The sequence below is a fragment of the Chiloscyllium plagiosum genome, chromosome 21 (assembly GCF_004010195.1).
Source record: "Chiloscyllium plagiosum isolate BGI_BamShark_2017 chromosome 21, ASM401019v2, whole genome shotgun sequence".
In the NCBI taxonomy this organism is placed as follows: Eukaryota; Metazoa; Chordata; class Chondrichthyes; order Orectolobiformes; family Hemiscylliidae; genus Chiloscyllium; species Chiloscyllium plagiosum.
The window spans coordinates 33,489,746-33,515,104 of record NC_057730.1 but is presented as its reverse complement, the minus strand read 5'-3'; the positions used below and the strand labels follow the sequence as shown (position 1 = coordinate 33,515,104).

General features: G+C 39.8%; 1 protein-coding gene across 2 annotated transcripts in view; it reads left to right on the top strand.

Annotated features, from left to right (window-relative positions):
* The window catches only part of prkcba (protein kinase C, beta a), a 282,970-nt gene extending 257,931 nt beyond the window's left edge, over positions 1 to 25,039 (top strand). The window contains exons 16-17 of one of the 2 annotated variants that reach the window (XM_043711728.1): positions 4,087 to 4,227; positions 24,390 to 25,039. In XM_043711728.1, coding sequence (XP_043567663.1) covers positions 4,087 to 4,227; positions 24,390 to 24,542 — 294 coding nt within the window. In that variant the 3' untranslated portion in view covers positions 24,543 to 25,039. Of the gene's footprint in view, positions 1 to 4,086; positions 4,228 to 7,884; positions 8,952 to 24,389 lie in introns of those variants that run through there. The other variant, XM_043711727.1, reaches the window with a different exon arrangement.
* The last annotated feature ends 320 nt before the right edge of the window (positions 25,040 to 25,359 follow it).

The window sequence follows — 25,359 nt, the reverse complement described above, 5'->3', positions numbered from 1 at the left end:
AATGCCTTCTATGGACAAGGAAGGGAGATCTCTGGAGATTTGTGTTTTTTGTGTTTATTTGTTTAAGTTAGGAGTAGAGTTTTTTTTAAGCTTTGGTAGTGTTTGTAGGAATAGTCTTTAAAATCTGTTTTTTTTCTCCACTTATTGCACATTGAGTGGGCTTCTTCCTCTCGGGGGACCGTGGGCTGTAGTGTACGGTCAAGTCTGGCGATCTGTTCAGGTGGTGCACCTGGAATATACCGGTGAACCATTCCCTAATTAAAAGGAAAAAGGTGCTCTCAAATCTTAGGAAAGAAAGGGTTGACGTTGCGCAGTTGCAAGAGACATATTTGACTGATAGGGAACATCTGGAGTTACAGCAGTGGGGTATACGACAGGGTATTCTTCTCCTCCTTTGACTCCAAAAGCAGAGAAGTGGCCATACTGGCACGAAAGAACCTCCCATTTCAGGTGACAAGTAAATCAAGGATTGGTATGGACGGTTCATCATTCTCAAGGCCTGACACACGGAGAAGAGTATGGTATCCTGAATGTTTACTGTCCCCTGGCGCATCCCCTCAAATTGTTAGTTGATGCAGTCTCTAAATTAATGACTCTTGAGGTGCGCCGTACGATTATAGGAGGAGACTTTAATTGTCTCAATGACTCTGGGGTAGATAGAATGCCAAGAGGGCTGTCAAGTACACCTCGGCAGTCTTGATATCTTTCAGCCAATTAGGTCAGAAATACAGAATCCCTAATAGGGACCTTTTCTGATATTTTGAGGTTAGGCATTACATACAGAATAAGATCATGCTCTTGGCTCAGCCTGACAGGTCAGATATAGAACAAAGAGTGCTCCGGGGTGAGGGCACTCTCTGTTAGTACCATATATCATCTGCAGAGAGGGAATGCCTTGGAGGATATGAAGAGACTCCATGACATTTGGAGTCAGAAGTTAGGGGAAGAAATCTCATCAAAAACATGAGGATATATGGGGGAATGTAAAGAAAATTTCAATATGCAATAAGGCACAAGCAGTGCCATCAAAGATCCTCCAAAGGGTGCATATGGTGCTACAGAGCAAAGTTTAAGAAAGGATGATCCCTGAAATGTCCCAAATGTAAAAACAGTACTGGCACATATAGACATTGCTTTTGGTCCTGCTACAAGATCCGTGGATACTGGGGGGCCATTGTGAATGAGCTGGAGAGGATCCTGGGACTGGAATTCGGGGAGGATCCGGTGTCTGTCCTTTTGGCACTATCGAACCTTCCCTCTTTGGGTGTGCACAGGAAGAGGCATTCAATATTCTTACACACTGTGCAAGGAAAAACATCCTAATGAACTGGATATCGGAAAAGTCTCCAGGTCCTGTAGGGTGGCACAGACTTGTGATGGAGCACGTCCCTCAAGATTACTGTCAAGTATGGTGCACCACAGAATGGAGCAATTTTATAAGACAGAGTGGCCCTTTCTAAATTACATAGAAATGGATCTCTTGACAGTATTGATTAGGGCCTTTATATAGCCACAAGGGCCTTATTTGATGGCCTGGGGACACCGGAGGGGGAAGGCCTAGTAAATACAGATATAATAACTGATGCTCCCATGAACGGTAGCCTTGATGGAGGTGCAGCGGGTGGAGCAAGGTAATATAGTACAATGTAGTGTAATTTAATCTTAGTGGATTGTAATTTAATTTAATGTTATTTTATTTAATTAAAGTTTATGCTAATTTGAGTTAAGTTAGGTAAATTTGAGACTGTATCTTGAAGAATAGTAGGCAGTTTATTGTCAATGTTACTGCAATATAATAGTAGATATTATTTCTACTTTTCTGTACTTTTATACTTTTATAACTTTTTTGGTTTGTTTTTTTTTAAAAGAGTGAAATATTTTTCAATAAATATACATATTAAAAAGAGGATACATTGGCCTTGTTGAAATTTCAATGTAGATTTACTAGCATGAAAACGAAAGGACAAGGTTTAAGCTACAAAGAGAAAGTAAAGAAAATAATATTCCTTGTAATTTAGAAGATTAGGAGTAATTAGATCCGAGATTCCAAGATGTTTAGAGGAACAGATAGGGTATATTGGGCCAAAATAATTCCACTGATTGGAGTCTAAAATGTTGAGAAATGTCAGAAAATGATAGCCAGATCTTCCCAGAGAGAAATCAGGAAACATTACTTGTTTAGCTGCAAATATTTGCAGCTAAACAAGTAATAGGGTGGCACGGTGGCACAGTGGTTAGCACTGCTGCCTCATAGTGCCAGAGGCCCAGGTTCAATTCCTGCCTCAGACAACTGTCTGTGTGGAGTTTGTACATTCTCCCTATGTCTGCGTGGGTTTCCTCCAGGTACTTTTGTTTCCTTCCACAGTCCAAAGATGTGCAGGTTAGGTGAATTGGCCATGCTAAATTGCCTGCAGTGTTGGGTAAATGTAAGGGAATGGGTCTAGGTGGGTTGCTCATCGGAGGGTCGGTGTGACTTGTTAGGCCGAAGGGCCTGTTTCCACACTGTAATCTAATCTAATTTGTAACTCTTTCTGCGAATGGGATTCGATGTCAGATTACCTATTCATTTTAAAACTGTAATCAATAGATTTTTGTTAGCCAATGGTATTGAAGAATATGGAAGAATATGGTTGGTGTCGAGATTAAGTCACAGATTAGTCATGATCTCATCAAATGGCAGAATAGATTCAAAAGGCTAACTAGACTATTCCACTTCCTTTGACATTCCCAAGCCCTTTTAAACCAATTAAATACATGAAGTAGTTACCGTGGTAATGCAAGAAATGTGACAACCATTTTACATACAGCAAGCTCCCAAATGGAGCAATCCGATAATGAATACAAACAAAGAGAGCAGGAGTAGGTCATCCAGACATTCAAGCCTGCTCTACCATTTAATAAAATTGTGGCTGATCCGATTATAAACTCAAAACTATAATTCCTCGTCTCACTGGCCTTTCATACCCACCACTTAACAAGAACTTAGTCGACTGATTTAAAAATATTCAAGGACTCTTCATCCACCACATTTTCAGGAAAAGAATTCCAAAGACTCATGCCCCTTAAAGAATACATTTTGTCTTAGTGCTGTTTTAGATGGGCTACCCTCATTTTTAAACAGTGACCCCCAAGTCCTGATTCTCTCATTAGAGGAAACATCTAGTTTGTCAAGTCTCTTCAGGGCAGGATCTTATATGTTGCAGTGAGTTGCCCCTTGTAAACTCTAGTGGACACAAACCTAGTCTGTCCAACCTTTTCTCATAAACATTCTCTGAACTGCATCCAATGCATTTACATCCTACTTCAAATAAGGAGATCAATATTGTATGTAGTACACCACATACAGACTCACCCTGTATAACTGAATAACTGAAGAATGATCTCCCTACTTGAGTAGGTTCCTGATGAAGGGCTTTTGCCCAAAACGTCGATTTTCTTGCTCCTTGGATGCTTCCTGACCTGCTGTGCTTTTCCAGCACCATTTTAATCTAGACTCTGGTTTCCAGCATCTGCAGTCCTCACTTTTCCCTACTTGAGTATTCAATTCTCCCTCCTCATGATAAATGGTAGCTTTTTTAAGTTTTATAAATTACTTGCTGTACTTGCATACTAACCTTTTGTGATTCTTGCAGATCCTTCTGCATTGCAGAGCTTAATCATCACCAGGTCATTTGTCTTTAGTGATTTTGCTTCAGTGATAAATATTGATCCGGACTCTAAAGAGAATGCTTTAGCTTTTCTTTTAAATATTCCTATCAGACCTTTTACATCCACCTGAGAGGGCAAATGGGGCTTTGATTTAATGTCTTAGTCAAAAGGTCAGTGATGAAGAATGATAATGTGCTACCACAGGGTGCATTATTTTAAAAGGTGCAAGGACAATTTGGACATCATTTCATTTCTCCCATACAGAAAATGAACAATAATGGAAATGTTTTCAAATGGAATAATAGAAGTGAAATCCTTTAATTCATTATGGTTAGGTGGCTTGTTTGAGAATGTAAGCTTTTCTTATTTTGTTTGGAGGAGCTAGTGGAATGGTTGACTTCACCTGTGTTTATTTTGTGATGTATTGTATGATTATAGCTTTTAACGAAGCATCCAGCCAAACGCCTGGGATGTGGACCTGAGGGCGAGCGAGACATCAAGGAACATGCATTTTTTCGATGGATTGATTGGGAAAAGTTGGAACGCATGGAGATTCAGCCTCCTTTCAAACCAAAGGCAGTAAGTTGCATTTAGCTGATCCTCCCCACACATTATGATGCTGCACATGTTAAACAGTTGAGTCCTTGCTTTTAAGAGTAGTGAAATCAGAAACAGTTGTGGAACAGCATTTCTGAATGTGTCAGGTCACACTATCTTATTTTGCCATTCCCACTAACAATTTGCTCCATACATACATACACCCAGAGTAGATTCCCCTGTAATCTTACACAGAGTCCCTAACAGGAATGCACCCGATAACCATGCTCTGATAATTCCACTTCCTGATGCTGCCCTGTGTGGAATTGCTGTGTAAGTCAACCCGTAGATTTAACCAGCACTTTTAAAATGCTTGATGAGAGTGAGCACAGGAGCAAAGTCTGACTCACTAGTATTTGTTATTTTATGCAATTTCATACTTTATTGTTGTGGTTTGTCATTTCCTTAAGTCTCCTCAGTTTCGACATTACAGCTTTCAAGGTTAGCGGAAACCTGAGTCTGCAGGTTGTGATCACAGACTCCTCCTCTGAGGATGGGGTTTTATATTTCAGTCCTTCACAAAACAGTATGATTGTTTTACAGAAATTAAATTACAAAATATGTTGAAAAATCATTTATGATTTTTGGGGAGTGCAAGAAGTGGAGAGTTCCAGATTATAAAGTAGAATCGAATCACTAAATGGGGTGAAATCTGTGTAACATTCCAATATGCTTTTAGGATGTTCAACCCAATGATTATCAAAGATTCACAATGAGACATAATCTGCAGTTTCATATTAACTCTCATTGCCCTCATTGAAAATGCTCCAGCAACAATGAGTAATATCAGCCAGCACTCGGAACTTTACATTTAGAGCAGCTGTCACTGAATTTTGATCTCCTTGTGACAGGCTTCCTGACTGTGTTGAATATATGTGCATGTGATAGGGTGACCGACTTTATGGATATATACATGGAGATTTTATTATGTGACCTCTCATCACCAACTACCCTATCATTCACAGTCAATTTTCTCCATCTCCAATAGTTTCGTAACTAATATTCAGAGGTATTCAAATGTAAAATATTGTCTTTTGGATTTCTCCCAGCGCTATCCTGGAATATTAACCTTTAATTCATGAAAGCGTCAGGAGAATCTAAAGAGTCAGTAACCTTTGTGTGTGTCTTAAGGAGTAAATTTCTAAATAGGCCCTGGCAGTAAAGAACATCACCCATCACCAGCTGCTTCTTAATGTGTGCTGGCAGGAGTGAAATCGTCGACTCACACTTGAAAAGTTTAAAGCTGTATAAGTATCTTTACCACTTATGCCTGTTTCTTCAGTGTGTGCGTGTGTGTATATGTGAGAGTGAATATGTTTGTGTGTTTGCGTGTGTGAGAGTATATGTGTGTGAGGGTGAGTATGTGTGAGAGAGAGAGAGATCCCTCTTTTTGCTTTGGTTATATGATTGGAAGATAAAAGACAGAATTAAAAATGACAGGTTTGAAGACAAACAAAGCAAAGTGGAGGTTGTGGGAAATAGCAGAGAGTTGGATGAGGGAAACCAGAGAGAGAGAGAGAGACAGACAATAGTAGCTGGGCTGAGGAGAGATAGAGCAATTTAAACAATGAAAAATACATATGAAATATAAAGAGGGAACAAAGCAAATGAGATTAGAAATATATGGGAGTAAAGGCTTTATATAGAATGAATTAATGGTAACAGCACAGAAGAAGGCCATTCAGCCCACTGGGTCCATGCTACAAGAGCAATTCACCCAGATAGATTCCCATATCTTCTCACCACAACCCTGAAACTTTATTGTTTCAGATAATAATCCGACTCCATATCTTATGAACATGCTTCCACCACAGTTTCAGGCAGTGCCTTTGCGATCCTAACCTAGTGGGCGGCACGGTGGCACAGTGGTTAGCACTGCTGCCTCACAGCGCCAGAGACCCGGGTTCAATTCCCGCCTCAGGCGACTGACTGTGTGGAGTTTGCACGTTCTCCCCGTGTCTGCGTGGGTTTCCTCCGGGTGCTCCGGTTTCCTCCCACAGTCACAAAGATGTGCAGGGTCAGGTGAATTGGCCATACTAAATTGCCCGTAGTGTTAGATAAGGGGTAAATGTAGGGGTATGGGTGGGTTTCGCTTCGGCGGGTCGGTGTGGACTTGTTGGGCCGAAGGGCCTGTTTCCACACTGTAATCTAATCTAATCTAATCTAATCACTTGCTACATGCCGAAACGTTTCCTCATATTGCCATTGCCTCTGTTGACAATTGCTTTAGATCTGTGTTCTGTATTTCTCAATCATTCAACCAATTGGAACAATTTCTTCCTGTCTACTTGGTCCAGATCCTTCATGACTTTGAATACCTCCTTCAAGTCTGCGTTCTGCGTGCTGCCTTCTCTTCCTGAAAAATAACTGTCCCAACCTCTCCAATTTGATCAATTAACTGAAGTTCCTCATTATTAAACCATTCTTGTGAATCATTTCTGCAACTCTGTAATGCCTTTGCATCCTTCCTAAAGTATGGTGCCTAGAACTGGATTCAATTCTCTGGTTGAGACTGAGCCATTATTTCACACAAGTCTAACAGATCTTCCTTGCTATTCCATTCTTTTGGGGGATGGGTTATGTGTAAGAGTGATTGAAATGAAGAGCACATTTGGGTGAGGAACACGTATGAAGGATGTGTTTGAGGAACATGTATGTTGGAATGAGGGAAACCGTTTTTTTATATTTTAATTTGTGTGTATGCATTGTTTCATACACGTTTGAACATTTATTGGTTACAACTGCAGACTCGATCATCTGATCTTTCTGCCACCTTCACTCCCATCTACATGAGCATAGTCTTTTGTTATTCCATTTTCCACCTATTCTGTTTTCCAATGAAGTCGTCAGTCAATCCCATTGCCAATCCAGTGTGAGTTTTCAGTAAGCCTACCTCCTACTATTTGTGCAAGTCTCAAATCCCTCCCATCTGGGTAGAATCTATAATTCTGTTCTGTTTCGTATAGACCTTACCCTGAGAACATAGACCACTCAGTTAGTGTCCCAGAAGAGCCACTCCAGCCCAGTTCATGGGAGGGGGGAGGATGTTTAATTTCCCCATCATCCACTTTATCCAACAAGTCTTCAACCACTGAAATAAAAACATGAAGTGCTGGAAAGCCTCAGGTCAGACATAATTTTGGACTAGAAAGAGTGTTAATGTTACAGAACATTAGAAATCTTCAGAACAGCTGAGCGGTAAGTTCCAGATATGGACCTTGAGGTTAGAATGGGAATATTGTCTGCCCTATCCTCTACCATGGAGAATGGTAACTAGGCCAGGGTTCTGAGGGCCAGGGGCAGTGGACAGGCTCAGCAACAATGAGTCAGGCAGTCAGTCCTTCTGGGGAATTGGGATATGAGTGGACAAACAGCTTTAGGGGCTGGATAGTATCTTGGTGTTGTGCAGCGCCCTCAAAGGGCTGAATGGCCTGTTCTTCTGTTAAGATGAAGTGGGAAAACGGGTAAAGGAATGCGACAGGATTAACAGATAGTGAGAGAACGGTGCTGGTTAGAAAGCGTTTATATCTGTATCCATTGCATTACTCACCCTCCGGAATTGGTTTGTTTTACGAACTAACCCATTTATAAATCCGTGGCACTCCATCCCCATCACCCTTTTTCTTTCTCCTCCCACAGTGCGGGCGCAACGCCGAGAACTTCGACCGATTTTTCACCCGTCATCCGCCAGTCTTAACTCCACCTGACCAAGAGGTCATCATGAATATTGACCAGGCAGAATTCGAGGGGTTCTCCTTTATTAACACGGAGTTTGTCAAACCTGAGATTACATGTTAAACAGTGCCTGGGGGAGGAATGGGGAGGAAAGGAGAGGGGAGGGGGTTGGGGGGTCACATCTCCTTATCACAGTAAGAGACCCTTGTTCCGGGTTGTGCAGCATGTTCAGAGGCTGTTAACTGTTCCGTGATGTTTGCTTTGCAAATCTCTCTCAAAGCGTGTTGGGAATGCGGTTTTCCATCCATCATTTCATTACACAGCGAGACACAAAGTGCACACAGCAGCTGCTGACCAGTTCCCATCGCAGGTGCTTCCCTAGATAGTAACTCTGTATGAAGATGCTTTGCAAAATGATTTGCTGCCTTGATTGCCAAAAGCTGTTCTATAGTTCATTAACTGCCTCAAGCCAGTGGCTTTTCTCTCGCTCGACTACAAAGCACAGAGATAACCCAAGCCCCCCCACCCCCCACCCCACCTTCCCCCCCCCCATCCCTTCGTTACTGCAGAGTGAGACCCGGCCTAACATTGCAGAGTGGAGTCATGAACGTTTCCTCTGGTTGGTGTTTCTGTCTGTGGCCGTGTGTGCAATCCAAACCAGGAGACCTCTCATCAGTGGGTTTTAGGATGTCCATCTCAGCTATTCCAAAAAAAAATGTGTCAAATGAAGTTCTTTCTCAGTGTATTATTGCCCGTATAATGTGACCCTGGTGGCTGAAGTGTTCTTTGAATTGAAAATTGTGTCTGTAAAATCTGCTCAGTTCTAGAAGTGATTGTGACTGTCTCGTTTATCCTGTTAGTGTGATCCAATAAGTTCTTCCCTCTCTGAGCTGAATGATTATGTAAGGCCAGCCTTTCCTCTCCTAACCTGGCCTGACTCTCAGTGGATCTTTCAGGAGGGTGCGAGGCATGTTTAAACTGATAATGAAACCTTGCAAGACATTTTAAAAAGAAATAAATTGATGCATGACTGTTGTTTTGTAGTGTGTTGCTAACAACGCCTGCATTTGATGTGCCAAACATTTTTTTCCAGTACTGATATACAATAAAGAAAATCGCACCCAAAAAGAAAAAAAAAACTCAGCATCACTTTAGTCACATGTTTAACAACCGCTTCTATTTTTCTGTTCAGATATTTTTTCTATAGTACAGTGCTGGTCCAGGAAGGAATGTTAATTAAATCTGTCTAAAATTGACACTGAATGCTTATCAGAACTGCCAAGTCCTATCAGACTCGAACAGGTCACCCCACTGACAACATTGGTTTCAGGCTGTTACACAGTTACTGAATTTTAATCCTCCCACCCCCAATCCTACAAACAAAATTACAAAATGCATCAGCCAACCAAGGAATCCTGTGCTATAAAGGTATAAATAGAATGCAGCTGTAAGCAGAAAAGTACTGACAATTCCAAACAACCCCCTGTAACCCTTACCCCACTGAATGGTTAACAACTCTGCATAATCACAAAATAATCCTTGCCATACAGTGACACAGCTCGGAAACAATACCTTTAGTCCAAAAAGTCTACACCAACCATATTCTCAAACTAACTTAGTCCCACCTGCCTTAATTTGGCCAATATTCCTCCAAACTTTTCCTATTTGTGTACTTATCCAAATGTCTTTTAAATATTGTAACTGTACCCGCAGCCACCATTTCTTCTGGCAGTTTTCCCCTCATGTCCTTTTTAAATCTTTCTCCTCTCACATGTCCCTAGTTTTGAGCTCCCCAATTTAGGGATAGGACCCTTGCTATACATCTTAGCTATGTTCCTCAAGATTTTATAAACCTCTATAAGGTCACCCCTCAACTTCCTAGGCTCCAGTGAAAAAAGTCCCAGTCTATCCAGTCTATTTTTGTAACTCAAACCCTCCATTCCCAACAACATCCTGGTAAATCTTTTATGACCTCTCTCCAGTTTAATAATATCCTTCCTATAGCAGGGTGACCAGAACTGAATGCAGTATTCCAAAAGAGGCCTCACCAATGTCATTGTAAGATGATGTCCCAAAGTTAATACTCAAAGGTCTGAACAATGAAGGCAAGCAAGCTAAACATCTTCTTAACCACCCTGTCTACCTATGATGCAAATGTCAAAGAATTAAGAACCTGAACCTCTAATTCTCTCTGTTTTACAACACTACCTAGTGCCCCTGCCCTTGTTGTTTTACTAAAATGGAACACCTCTCTTCTATCCAAATTAAACTCCATCTACCACTCCTAAGCCCATTTACATGGAGCTCTGCAAAATAACAGCAAATCTCCACCATTATGCAAAGGATAGCTGAATAAACAGCATCTGTACTGTTGTACAGTAAGTAGTCATTATTCTGCTGAATAAGTAGTGTTTAGGGTAGATTTTCAGGTCTTGAATCACTCATGAACTTGACATCCAAAAAAAAATTGCATGTAACAAACAAAACAGCTGATGATAGCAAGCAAAACACACATTATTCACCTGACCTAACTCACTGAGCTGAGCTATTGAGTTCTTCATTGCTTGGAATACCTCTGGCTATCTAGAATACACAAAACAAATGCTATTCTTTGCCTGGCATGTGACATATCATTGATCTGGTTTCCTGTGCATGCCAATACTCTTTTAAAGAGTGGGTGGAAAAACATTATGGTCATTGCCATTTGCTGGCATTTTAATAATATATTTGATTTCATCCCTCTCCCAATCTCAAATAATTGAGGTTACATCACACTATCAGTAAAGCTTAATAAGCAAGCACTAAAATGTTTGAGTGATAACAAAAAGAACTAGTCAATGCTGCAGGAAGTGAATTTTGAGAGGTAAAGACACATAATCAGATGGAGAGTTGTAGAGATGGATGGAGCAATGCAGAAGTCAACAGAATGTGATAGAAAAGGGGAGGGATGAGTATAGAGAAATAGAATCGGGCAAAAAGAAATCAAGAAAGGAATGTTTAGCATGAGTAACATATTTCCTTCTGTTACTTTCTATATTTCCTCTTGCTCCCAGGAGTAGTGAGTGACAATTCATCCTGGAGCAGATTGTAGAGTTAAACGAACATTCAAAGTAAAGTCCCTTTTCTCTTAAATTCATGCAGTTTAGTTCAAGCTGGAATAATGATGCAAATTCCTAATCACAGTAAGATCCTGTAGGTGAAGAAAGGGCTAAATTTCAGAGATGGAATAGAGCAGTGAATAGTACAATTGATTTTCAGCCTGGTATCATAGGCACTGTAAGGCACTGAAGAGACAGTGATCCTGGAGTTCAGCGCAGAAGATGCACATCTTATAGAACAACTCCAGATGGTGGATCTACTCAAAGGCATCACTGTATGGACCTCAATGAAACAATGCTTCATGCAGTTTCAGGTTCAGTGGATTTACTTCAACTGAGTGATCAAGTCTGCTCCTTGAGAATTCACAGGCACAGTCAGCCATCTGTGCACATAGTGGTATTAACATGTAAGAAATATGATACATATAATGCAAAAATCCCATCTAACCAATACAAATACCTCATCTGTAGCTTTTCACTTGAATTTCATTTCCCTGTGCTTTCCATTATCCTTTTAGATGCTTCTTTTTCATGTACATATCCCATTCAATAGTTGCTTATGGTAAATCAATAACTACTAATAGCATTTTCTTTGTGAAAAGCATTCTTCAAACATCCACCTTCATTCTTTTAATGATAACCATTATCTGTGCCTTTGTAATGAATTCATTGCAATCTGTCATTATTTACTCTTTCAAAGCCTTTTATGATATTTTACTGAATATGTGGCACTTTGTTAACATTGCAAAGCTTCATTCTGATGTAACACTCACTAATATATCATTCAAATATAAAATACATTACGATTAACAGAACACACTTCTCAATAATCTCACAATACAATAGACTTTAATAAACATACTACAAATGTGACAGATAATACACCCTCACACTGATTTAATACAGTCCCTTACTTAGAATGTACAATATCAATTGTATCCTGTTACTCAGTTTACCATTAACAGGTACATTATCAATTATTTCTTGCAGTCGTGTACTGTATTTTTTCTGTTACCTTGAATTGTTATTCAATGTGCACAATATAAATCATTTTTGTTACTTGATTTATACAATATTATTTTATGATACTTAATTTGTTGCTTAATGCGTGCTTTATAAATCATTTGTAGTTTTCATGTATGACATTCTCTGTTTCTCAGTTTATATTATTATTCAGTACATACGTTTGATTTTTTTTCCCTGTATACAATATTAATCCTTACTTATGCAGTTTGCATCATTACTGTGTGCATGTTATCACTTTTCCCTGTTATTCATTATATTCAGTATTGTTTCTTGTTTCACAATGTGTACATTTGTAATCACTTCCTGTTACTCCATTTGCATTGTTATTTTGTGTCCATTATGGGACATTTCATGTTTTTCAAGTCTGCACAGTTTTAATTATTTAGTACTGTTTAGTTTGTATTATTAGTCAATGTAAATGATATCAAGGGTATAAAGTTACCTGCTTGTACTGGTTTGATGAGTCTCCCCATCAGAATATACTGTTATTCAGTGTTGACAGTATAAATCATTTTTTATGACACTTATGTATCATAATTCTGTTTGTTTTGTTTCCTTATATGCCCAGCATGTGCTCCAGGAGTACCTCTTGATGCCCAGCATACACAGAACAAATTGCATTTCTTAACAGCATAGAATGTGTGATTATCTCCCCATACCAGGGAAGATATTTGTTGTATAACCGATTGAGAATGCAGAAAATAAATCACTCCTTTTACTTAGCATGCATCGCATGAATATCATCCTTCATAATAAGAGATTGTTTCAGTTACTTTTCTGAACATTTTATAGACTCTCTTCTATCACACATTTATCAATCCCTCCTCTAAGGAAATGAGAAAAGATTAAATACCCCATGATACTAAATCTACAGTAAATCACTTCCTCTTCATAAGAAGCAATGCATCAGAACCTTAACTACTCCAGTATTGAGCCAATGAATGCTCCACCTTGCAATGGATACTGCAGAGGAATGCCTGCTCCAGTCTCCACTTTTGGAAAGGGAGCTTCTGGTCTGTATATGTTCAGGTTTCTGATCTGTATATGTTGATCTCTATAGTCTGTATATGTTAAGGTCTCTGGTCCAGTCTGTGTTTGTTGAGATCTGTGCTCAACAGTCCCTAACGTATCTGTTCCGTATTTCATGTCTTCTCTTATCTGTTTTGTTTGCTGTCTCTGGTCTGCATTTGCTAAAATATTTGGCCTGAATATTTTGGAATGTCTGGCCTGCATATATTGAAATCTGTATTTCTGTGGGTCCATGGTCTGTATATGTTAAGAGATTCTTACAGGACATAATGAAATCATTATTCTTTGCATGTTAAGATCTCTGGGTTATATTGTGAATTCTCTGCCTGTATTGTGGTTGCTGATACATACATTTTGGCATTTCTGCACGGTATGTGTAGAGATCTGAGCCCTAAATACCTTGGGATCTCTGGTCTGTATATCTTGGGTCTTGCAATCTGTTTATGTAGAGATCTTTTGGTATGTATACTTAGATGTCTCAAATGTGCACGTGTTGAGATCTCTGGTTTGTATTCTTTGGATCTGTATAACTTGATGCTTCAGTCTGTACATTTTGGTTGGCTGGTTGTATATTTGGAAATTTCAGTCCTTTATATCTTGCAATGTCTAGGGTGTATGTTTTGGGATCTCACCCACTTGGCAGAATACATGTTGAGATCAGATTGTAAGTTTGCTTGCTGAGCTGATAGGTTTGTTCTCAGATATTCCGTCACCATGCTAGGTAATTTCAGTGAGCATTCAGTGAAGCGCTGGTGTTCTGTACCACTTTCTATTTGTGTGTCTTGATCTCTTAAGGTTGGTGATATCATTTCCGATTCTTTTTCTCAGAGGTTGGTAAATGCGGTCCAAATCAATGAGTTTATTTTTGGAGTTCCGGTTTGAATGCCAGGTCTCTAGGAATTCCCATGTGTGTCTCTGTTTAGCCTGTCTTAGGATGTATGTGTTGTCCCAGTCAAAGTGGTGTCCTTCTGTGGACACATAGATAGAAAGTGGGTAAGACACACCAGCGCTTCACCGGAGGCTCATTGATGATGTTACCTAGCATGGTGATGAAAAGTCTGAGAACAAACCTACCAGTTCAGCAGGCAAACTTACAACCTGAACCTCAACCCAAGCTACAAATCTTCTCAAAAATTGCAAACATGCTGAGATCTTTGTTTTGTATATCTTTGGGTCTCTGGTATATGTTATGTCTTTCATCTGTTTAGTGGTTTCTCTGAGGCTGTGTGACCTGCATATCTCAAAGCTTTTAGTCTACATCTTTTAATATTTCTGTTTTATATATATGTTGTGGACACTGGTCTATATATCTTTGCGTGTGCAGTCTGTGTATGTTGCATTCTCTGGTCTGTAATGTGTTGAAGATTCACAATATATTATTATTTGAGAACTTATGTTCTAACTTGGACAAAAACATGAATTGGCTTTAAATTTGATTTGTGTTTCTATGTAGTGTATGTTAAGAAGAAGTGAAATAGTTTTATTTCATTTCTGATTTCTGAGTCAGGTACAGATTTGTCAGAAAACTTATTTTCATGCAATTCAGTGAGGCTTTTGAAACTGTTGAGGTGAATAGATCAGTGCCTTAGAAACAAAGGTAAATGCGAAAAGAAGGGTCTGTTGCCCAGCAACAAGCTGTTGTATGACACAAAGAAACAGACAGAAAATAGAAAATGCTGGAAAAACTCAGCAGGTCTGGTGGCATCTGTGGAGAGAGAGCAAAGTTAACAATTCGAGTCCAGTAACCCTTCTTCAGAAAGACAGAATCATCTACAAAATCTATGAAACTGCAGGTATCTTTCAGAGAGAGAAGACATTCAGAAAACAAAAAAAACAGTAACATTGTAGTTTATCAATTTCCATAATGATCAGGGAAAAAGAAGACCTGAATGGCTTAATGCCAGGAAGAGAAAACCTCCAGAAATACACAGCTGTGGAAGGGGAGTATAAGGAAACTATGTTAAGAAACAAATGAGCTGTGTGAGCACTTTGTTTCAGGGTCGAAGGAAGAGACACTAACTAAATACAGAGGAACCTCCATTATCCGGTATTCAATTATCCAAATATTGGATTATCCGGAAAGATTGCAAGGTCCCGATGCTTGTCTAAACAATGTTATCTGGCATTCAATTATCTGGAATTGATTAACCAAACAAAATACTCCCATCCCGTGTCCTTTGGATAATTGAGCTTCAGTGCCAGTGTACCAATAGTATCAGTGAATGTAGGCTTTTGCTGAAAACAATTCAGCCGAGCCAACTGAACAAGAAACTTTAAAGTGAAAAGGTGACCCTTCATTGAGCTTTGAGTATTTGCAAGGTTGTTCTTGATGGTTAAGAGGCTGAATCTTTAGTTCTGATATTTGTAATAAGACCTTTTCAAATAATTCTTGGCTAGAATGGCACAGTTCAGGTTTTTGTTCTTTTGTGTAATAAACTTTGATGTTCTTTTACTAAAAGTACATTGGTAGTCTCTTATGGATATATTTAGTGACTGACCCACATAGTAAAATTACAAAAGTAAAACATATGGTCTATCAAACCAAGTTTAACTCTGCGATCCAACTTGCTTAATAATAACTAGGATCATAACAATATTTGTTGATGTTTCTGGTCTGTATATTTTGGATATGTATCTCTTGGTTTCTCCTGCCTGTACGTCAGTGTATCTGGTGTGTGTATTTCTTGAGTTGTGTGTTATCTATATGTCAGGTCTCTGGTCTCTATATCTTGTGTTTGCATATTTTGCGATCTCTAGATATATATTTTTGGGTCTGTAAATGTTGAGGTCACAGGTATGTATCTCTTGCTGTCTGGTTTGCGTAATGAAGTATCTTTAGTGCATATTTCTTGAGGTGTCCATTCTCTATATCTTGAGTGTCTAATCTATTTTTGTCTATGTTTAGAGCTCTGCTGTATACATCTTGTGATCTTAGTTTTGTTTCTTGTACAGTTCATGGTCTGTATATGTTAAGTTCTCTGGTCCACTTATCTTAGGTATATTTATACATTGATGTTTCAAATCTATATCTTTACAGTCTTTTGATAGTGCACATTGTAAGTATTGCTGACAAAAGACACATTTTGTCAACACTTTATGTCTTGCAGTCATCAGGACATAGAATAAAACATAGAACAGTACAGCACAGGAACAGGCCCTTTGCCCCACTATGTCTATGCTGACCATGATGTCATTCTAAACTAATCCAATCTGTCTGCACATGATACATATCCCTCTCTTGCCTGCCCATTCATGTGTTTGTCTGAATACATCTCGAACATCTGCTACTACACCTTCATGGCAGCATCTTCCAGCCACTTACAACCCTCTGCATAAAAAAACCTTGTCTGACAAATCTCTTTTAAACTTCCTCCCTCCCTCTTTGAACCTATGTCCCCCAGTATTTGACATTTCCATCCTGGGGAAAAGACTCTGATTATCCACCTGTCTCATCATTTTATATACTTCTTTTAGGTCACCCCCTACATCCTCCCCACCTCCACCCCTCAGCCTTTGATACTCTAGTGAAAACAATCCAAGTTTTATCCAACTTCTCCTTATCACTAATACACTGTAATCCAGGCAACATTCTGATTAATCTCTTTAGCACCCTCTCCAAAGCCTCCACATCTTTCCAATAGTGTGGTGACTAGAACTACACACAGTACTCAAAATGTGGCTTAACTAAAGTTATATACACTGGAACATGACTTGCTAACTTTTATACTCAATGTCCCGACCAATGAAAGCAAGCATGCCATATACATTCTTTTACCACCTTATCCAATTGTGTTGTCACTTTCAGAGAGCAATGGACTTACAATCCAAGATCCTTCTAGATATTAATGCTTCTAAGGGTCCTGCCTTTCCTCTTGAATTTGACCTCCCAAGTATATCACCTCACACTTGTCTGGATTAAAATCCAGATGCCATTTATCTGCTCATCTTTCCAACTGGTCTATATCTAGCTTTCTTTGACAATCTTCCTCACTATTCACAACTCTACCAATTTTCATCTCATCTGCAAACTTTCTAATCATCTAAATCAATTATGTAAATTACAAAAACTAGAGATCCTAGCACTGTGCATTGTGGAACACAATTAGTCACAGAGCTCCAGTCAGAAAAACACTCTTCTACAACTATGCTCTGACCAAGCCAATTTTGTATCCAATTTACCAACTCACTGTGGATCCCATGTGACTTAATCTTCTGGAGCAGCCTACCACGAGCGACCTTGTCAAATGCTTTTGAAAGGTCTATGAAGATAATATCTACTGCCCTACCCTCACCAATCATCATTGTCACTTCCTCAAAAGATTGAATCAAATTTGTCATTCAGACCTTCCATGCACAAAGCCGCACTAACTATCCCTAAGAAGTTGATTATTTTAAAATGCGAGTAAATCCTATCTGTAGAATCTTCTCCAACAATTTCCTAACCACTGATGTAAGACTCATCAGCCTATAATTTCCCAGATTATCCCTGTTACCCTGCTTAAACAAAGGGACAACATTGGCTATTCTCCAGTCTTCTGGGACCTCATCTGTAGCTAAAGATCTCTGATAAGGCCCCAGCTATGTCCTCTGTTGCCTCCCTCAGTACTTGTGATAGATCCCATCAGACCCTTGGAACTTACGTACCGTAAGGTTTTTCAAGACACCCAACACCTCTTCCTTCTTAATATCAACATGCCTTAGAATATCAAGATACACTTCCCCAAACTTATCAGCATTCTCGTCCTTGGTGAGTATTGATGCAAAGTACTCATTAAGCTTCTCACCCCTTCCTCTGCCTCCATACATAAGTTATCTTCTTTGTCCTTGAGTGGACCTGCTTTTTCCCTAGATGCCCTCTTGCTTCTGAAAATGCCTTGGGATTCTCCGTAATCCTATTTAGAACATAGAACATAGAAAAGTACAGCACAGAACAGGTCCTTTGGCTCACGATGTTGTGCCGAGATTTAATTCTAATGTAAAATATAATAACTTAACCTACACACCCCTCAACTCACTGCTATCCATGTGCATGTCCAGCAGTCACTTAAATGTCCCCAAAGACTCTGCTTCCACCACCACAGCTGGCAACGTATTATATGCATTCACAACTCTCTGCATAAAGAACCTACCTCTGACGTTTCCTTTATATCTTCCTCCTAATATCTTCAAACTATGACTCCTCGTACCAGTCAATCCTACACTGGGGAAAAGTCTCTGGCTATAGACTCTATCTATTCCACTCATTATCTTGTATACCCCGATCAGGTCACGTCTCTTCCTCCTCCTCTCCAGAGAGAAAAGTCCGAGCTTATTCAACCTTTCTTCATAAGGCAAGCCCTCCAGTCCAGGCAGCAACCTGGTAAACCTGCTTTGCACCCTCTCCAAAGCCTCTGTATCTTTCCTATAGTTGGGCGACCAGAACTCGACATAATATTCCAAGTGTGGTCTCACCAGGGACTTGTAGAGTTGTAGCAAAACCTCGTGGCTCTTAAACTCGATCCCCCTGTTAATGAAAGCCAAGGACATTTCATAGTCCTCTTCATCCCTCCTAATTCCTTGTTTAGCAATTATACAAAGTTGAGCAGAAAACTATCCCGAATACTGCATGAAAGAAGACTGCTGCTTGATTGGAAAGTAGACTCTGATAGGTAGAGGTATAAATGATAGTATTACCCCCTGAATTTGTATTGTTGTGAAATGTGCTGATGAATGCAAAACAAAAAAAATGACAAAATTTGTCTCTTTTTAGTAATACTTGAGTTCTATAATTTTAGGTTTTTGGTCTGCATATCTTGGATAACTGGTATGTATATCTTTGAGGTCTCTGGTCTACATACCTTGAGATCTTAGGTTGGTGTACCTTATTGGCTCCTATCTATAATCTTGAGTTATCTGGCCTCAATTCCTTGTGTCTGAACTGTAAACATTGGATTATCTGGTCTGTATATCTTTGGTTGATTAGTATCTCTGGTATTGATATGTTGAAGTCTCTGGTCTGTGCATACTGAAATCTTTCATCTGTATATCTTGGAGTATGTGGTCTGTATATGTTCAATTCTGTAGTCTAAATGTGAGATCTCTGAACTGTGTGTATATATATATAATATATATATATTTCTGGCCTATACATTTTTGAGTTCCTCACATTTCTCATCTATCTGTTGAATAATCAGATCTGTATGTGTTGAAGTTTGTGTCTGTATATATGTTGAGGTACATAGTCTATATTTTCATAAGTCACCCACTTTTTATGTTGAGGCCTGTGATCTATATTTGTTGGAATTTTTGCTCTGCACTATTTGGGATCATGTTCCGTGTATCTTGGAATCTCTATTCTATAAATATTGTGTCTTTAATCTGCTTTTCCTGGGATGTCTGATCTAAATTTCTTGAAGGAGAAAGTGAGGACTGCAGATGCTGGAGATTAGAGCTGAAAAATGTGTTGCTGGAAAAGTGCAGCAAGTCAGGCAGCATCAGGAATGTAGAAGGGCTTTTGCCAGAAACGTCGATTCTCCTGCTCCTTGGATGCTGCCTGACCTGCTGCACTTATCCAGCAACACATTTTTCAGCTCTAAATTTCTTGAAGGTCTAAGGTCTATACATCTTGATGTTCATGGTTTGTATATTTTGTATATTTAAGTCTATTTTTGTACTGTTCTGTACTTGCAGAGCATTTGTGCATTTATGTCTTTGATTCTTATATTTTGAGGTATGGTGGCAAATCTTAGGATTTCTGGTTTACATACCTTGAGACTTTTAGTCTCTATATCATGAAGTGTCTCGTCTATCTATATTGTGGTCTCTGCTCGGTGTTTCTTGGGGTCTTTAATGTGTATATGTTGATGTTTCTGATTGTTAAATCTGTGGATATCCTAGGTTTTTGTTCTGTATATTTGATTTCATCAGGACCTATACTTCTTGACATCTCTGGTCTGTATATCTTGGAATCTCTGATCTCTATGTGGTGAGATGATTGAGTGAACCCCTGGTCTATATATCTTGGAGTCTTTGATCTGTATATGTTGAGATCCCTAATCTGTATGTTTTGGATTCTTTGCTGTCTTTCTTCTGTCTGCTCTGTATTGATATCTCTTGTCTGTGGAAACAATGTGGAAACAGGCCCTTCAGCCTCACAAGTTACTCCAAAGAGAAATCCACCCAGACCCATTTCCCTCTGACTAATGCACTTAACACTATGGATAATTTCCCATGGCCGATGCACCCAACCTGCACATCTTCGGACTGTGTGAAGAAACCCATGCAGACACGGGGAGAACGTGCAAACTCCAGTCGCCCCGAGGCTGGAATCAAACCTAGGTCCCTGGTGCTGTGAGGCAACAGTGCTAACCACTGAGCTACTTGTGCTGCCCAAGACCATAAAACGTTAAGACCTCAGAAAAGATATAGGTATTTGGACCATTGAGTCTGCTCACCATTCAATAAGACCATGGCTTTTCTGATAATCCTTAGCTCAATTTTCCTGTCTTTTCCCAATAAAACTAATTAAAACTCTATCTCAGCCTTGAATATATTTAATGACTCGGCCTTGGCAGCCCTCTGCATTAAGGAATTCAGATGATTCAGTGCCTGCTGAGAGAAGAAATTCCTCCTCATCTCTGGTTTAAATGGATGACCCCTTACTCGAAGATTATGCCCTCTGGCCCTAGACTTTTCCACAAGGCGAAACAAACTCTCAGGATCCATCCTGTCAAGCATCCTAAGAATCTTAAATGTTTCAAGAAGGTTCCCTCTTATTCTTATAAAAAGCAATGTGTGCAGCCCAACTAACTCAACTTCTGCTCATAAGAAAATCCTTCCAGCCCTGAGATCAACTGAGTGAACCTTCCCTGGCCTGTCTGCAATGCCTGTACATCTTTGCTTATTTAAGGGGACCAAACTGTGTATGGTGTCTCAGGTCTGTATTTCTTGGTGTCTCTGGACTATATTTCCTGGATGCATGTTTTAATTACAAGTTCATGCTTGTGTCATTGATTTATATGCGTTGATAGATTCTGATGGGCTGTTGTAGCCTCTGTGGTGTATTTGTTGAAAGTATTAGTTTCTGCTAATTTTGTGATTTTGTTTTTCTTAAAAGGATGTGATCCCTCTTTTCTCAGATCCTTTGGTTTGTTTTTGCTTGGAGTCTTTTTAGTGTGTATTTACGGGCATATCTTTGGTTTGTATTTATCAGATGGTTTCTGATCCTTAATTTCAAGCGACGTCTCTGTTTGATTTTTGTTTATTCAAAGTCTTTCCAGATTGATTTTATTTTGAGGCCCCTGTTTTGTGACCCCTTTAGGCTCAGGTTTTGTGGATCTGTTCTGTAATAGATTTTCTGATTTGTGTCATTTGGAAATTTCTTTGTTTTGTATTTTTGGGATCTTCAATCTGTTTATTTGTGTTTTTCTTTGATCCAGTGTTCTTTGGGATAGTCTTTGATGTGTGATTTCCATTTTGTTTACCTGGATTTGTTGGGAAGCCCATATTTGTGTTTTCGAAAGGCAATAGTAAGTGACTAGTGGAGATTACTTTTACAAGCACTTGATTAACAGAAAACAGAGCCTCCAAAAAAAAAAACCCAAACACCTCCACTAATTTCTCATGAAGAATTTTGTTCCATGTTATTAAAGGCAAATAATCTGTGTTGATGAGGCTCCTGTTCTATTAATTCCTCTAGTTTATGCTTATCATGGATCTTTCTAACATTATTGTGGGCTCTGTTCTTTGTAAACTATTATGTTTGAAAAAGTTTCTATAATGTAAAAATCGAGGACTTGGACTGGGTTTGTTAATTATAGCCCATATTAATGGAGGGCTGCAATCTTTAATATTGGGTGCTACACTTGATTGCTTTTTACGGGGTTAATGTATGTTCATAGTAAACTCTTGTGTCCATTTCTTAAGGATTCTGATCTGTATATTGTGTGGTTCCTGATTTTCCTATCTTTTGAAATGTCTGGTCTTTATTTGATAAGTGCATGATTTTTATTTCACAGATTTATCTGATCTGAACTATTGTTATTTTGTGATTTCCCTGATATTCCTTTCTGAGAGGCTATAGTTTTCCTTCGCTCCCATCTTTCTGGTTTATGTTAACTGTAAGCTTTTTAAACCTATTTATTATGGCAAATTGAATTAATTGGACACTGAGGTCTATTTTGAATTATAGGCTCTATTCTGTGTTTGCCATAAATGTCTGTGTCTGTGGCAGCTATTTATTGCAGTGTCACTCTAGCGTGTGTATATTTGGGCTTTCTGTGGTCTGTCTATGTTAGGTGTGTTCAGTCTATTTTTGTTAGGGTATAACTGGTCCACATCCATTAATGACCTATCTTGTCAGTGGTAAACATGCTGCCCAGAAGGATATGGGATTCTGCTCACAAACAAGGTTGAATACTGATCATTGTGGAATGCCACTTTCCCAAGTAAGCATTCCACCTGAGGCTAATCTATGTTTAATGGGTGCCCAACATCTCCATGCTATCTACTCTGTGCTTATGATGGCCTGTTGTTTTGGGAAAACTCCTGTCCATTTTAAATTGATTATTTAGTGATTATTTATCAGGATCCATGATTTTGGGGGTGGGAGGTTCTCTCCTGATCAATATTAAGGATCCCTTTTCTCCTTGGGGATTGTTGTCTAGTCTGTTCATTGGAAACATCACTGGTTTGTGTTTATTTAGAATCTGTATTCTGGTGTATCCGTGCATGAGGGTCCATTAATTCTGAAATGGCCTGAGCCTTTAAAAACAAGGTCCAGTGCCAGTTGTATGACCCTTATTCCACCAGCTCTTCAAGCAGGGCCAGAGAATGGGTCACACCAAGAGCTGCATTTAGGGCAGAAAGTTCAGCAGCACAGGTAAGTGAATAAAGTTTGTTTTTCTGGACAGGAGTAAAACAACTTTCATCACCTCCCTGAAGAAATCATTTCCCTTAAGAAATGATCTATCTACATTTAAAATTCCCAATATGTTTCCAAGCTACTGCATCCATACAGTCAGATAAAGCAGATGTTGGTCAGTGAGGGTGGAGGTGAATGGCTTCCAGATACCAGGTTCAGGGAGGGAAGGTTCTCTTTTCTATTTCATAATCAGTGATGTAGCATGATTCTGAGAACCAATAATATTCCCAGAGACATCTCCATGGCAACCCATTGAAAAGTTTGTTAATGTTTATTTTTGTCAGTTTCTGATGTGTGACATTTGCACTGCCCCAGTGAAAGCCCACACAGTTCCATTACCCAGAGTCAACTTGCGTATGTACTCAGTACGCCAGTACTGTTCCTTGGGAGTCAGATTCTCAAAGTCAACTTGCACATAGAGCCAGTGTTCCATGTCAATCGCTGGGAGACTGATTACCCAGTGTACCCAGTGTCACCTGGCATACAGAGCCACAGCCCTGGTCAGCTCTGAGGAAGGGTCATTGAACCTGAAGCGTTAACTCTGATTTCAGTCTATAGATGCTGCCAGACCTGTGAGCTTTCCCAGCAATTTCTGTTTTTGTGCCAGTACCCAAGTGTTGCCCCAGGAAGTCTGGGTGTTGCCTCATAATTATTCATACAATCCTCAATTCCTGCTTGTTGGGTCTGGATGGACTAGGACAGACCCATCACCCTGCTGGCCCTCCCAAAGTGACTGATCTACAAAGCTAGCTCCACAGACACTCATGACCTGATTCTTTAGGGGCGGTTGGGGAATGGGGGTGGTTGGTGGGTGGTGGTGCTGGCAATGGCGTTCAGTTGTTCTGTGCTGAACTGGCCTCAGGACATTAAACATAGCAGAGAGTGGGTCTGTGCATAATCAGCAATATTTCTATTCAGGTTAATGAGAATTATCAGCGGCTTCCACCAGATACAGGAGAAACATCACTTGAATAATAACAGGACAGATACAGAGAACTTGGCTCGTCATTTTTGTAAGGATTTATCTCAAGCTGGACGAATGATGATCTAGGATATTTCTCTGATGGTGCAGTTGAGGTTGTGGTGAGATCGAGAGGGTAGTTCCTCTCAAAGATCATGGGACAGAGTCACTCTCAGTGCAGTTCGATGTCGTTCCCCTTGGTTTCAGTGTCACTTTGCAGTGAGTCTGGAGATCCCCTTGTCTGGACATCCACACTAGATGTTCATTTAAGCAATTCTACACCACTTCCGTTACTACAGGAGCTCCTACATGTTGAGACTGCAAAGTCTTCAACTCTCTCACCACTGAGGGATAGACTTTAGAAAGAGTTACACTGTCAGCTGACAGCTGTGAAATATGTTGCCAAACACAGAAGCACATTTGCTAAAAACAAAATCTTTTCATTTCCTGACAGAAAAATCTCAGAGACACCGGCAACTTTGACCGTGAATTCACCCGGCAACCTGTGGAGCTCACCCCCACCGACAAACTTTTCATCATGAACCTGGATCAGAATGAATTTGCAGGATTTTCCTACGTGAATCCTGAATTTGTTATTCAAGTTTAAGGAATACATGAAGGCTCATTTCTATAAACGCTTGTTGTATTTTTAAACTGAAACAGAACACAATTTCAAGTATTGATCTTCCTTCATCTAGGTGCCAGGTTCAAATGAGGTTTTGATATAGGGCTACTGAACATTGTATGACCTAGACCTGCCTCAGACAGTGATGGGAATCCATCTGAAGATATGTAAAACAAATATTGTAGCTTGCATTCTGACCTGCTTTTGTCCCTAAATCCAGACAAAGAGCAGGATAGAGGAAGTAGAGGGCAGTGATTAGGGCTTACCAATCACTAAAGCTAATGAGGAAAGGAAAAACCTCATCTAATGTGGCCACACTGGGACTTTGGCTAGATCTATGGCACAACATTGCAGGAGTGCCGCACTGTCAGAGGTATCAAGCGGGTGTTAAACTAAAGTCTTGATCACCATGTCTGGGTGAATGCTGAAACTGGAATAAAAAAGGTGTTCCGGAAGAATCTGGAAATAAAATTGCCCCAAAATTCAAGGGTTGGGGGGGGGGGGGGGGGGGGGGGGGGGGGGGGGCATGGTGAGGTAGTGCTTAACTGATTTTAGAAAGCAGTCTCCCTACTTGACAGTGTGGCTCAGGGCACACCTATGAGCGGGACCTCCTCATTCATATGGAAACAATGAGAAACAGTGGGTGGGGGGACGGGGGTAACCAGTGGGTTTGTGGGCTTCACAGCTTGGGGTTTCACACTGTTGTGCAATCTTATAAGAGTGGACAGAGAGAAGGCATTTTATTTGCACGTGCATAAGTCTGATGGCTGTCTCAGACACAGGCCCCTGGACACTGCAC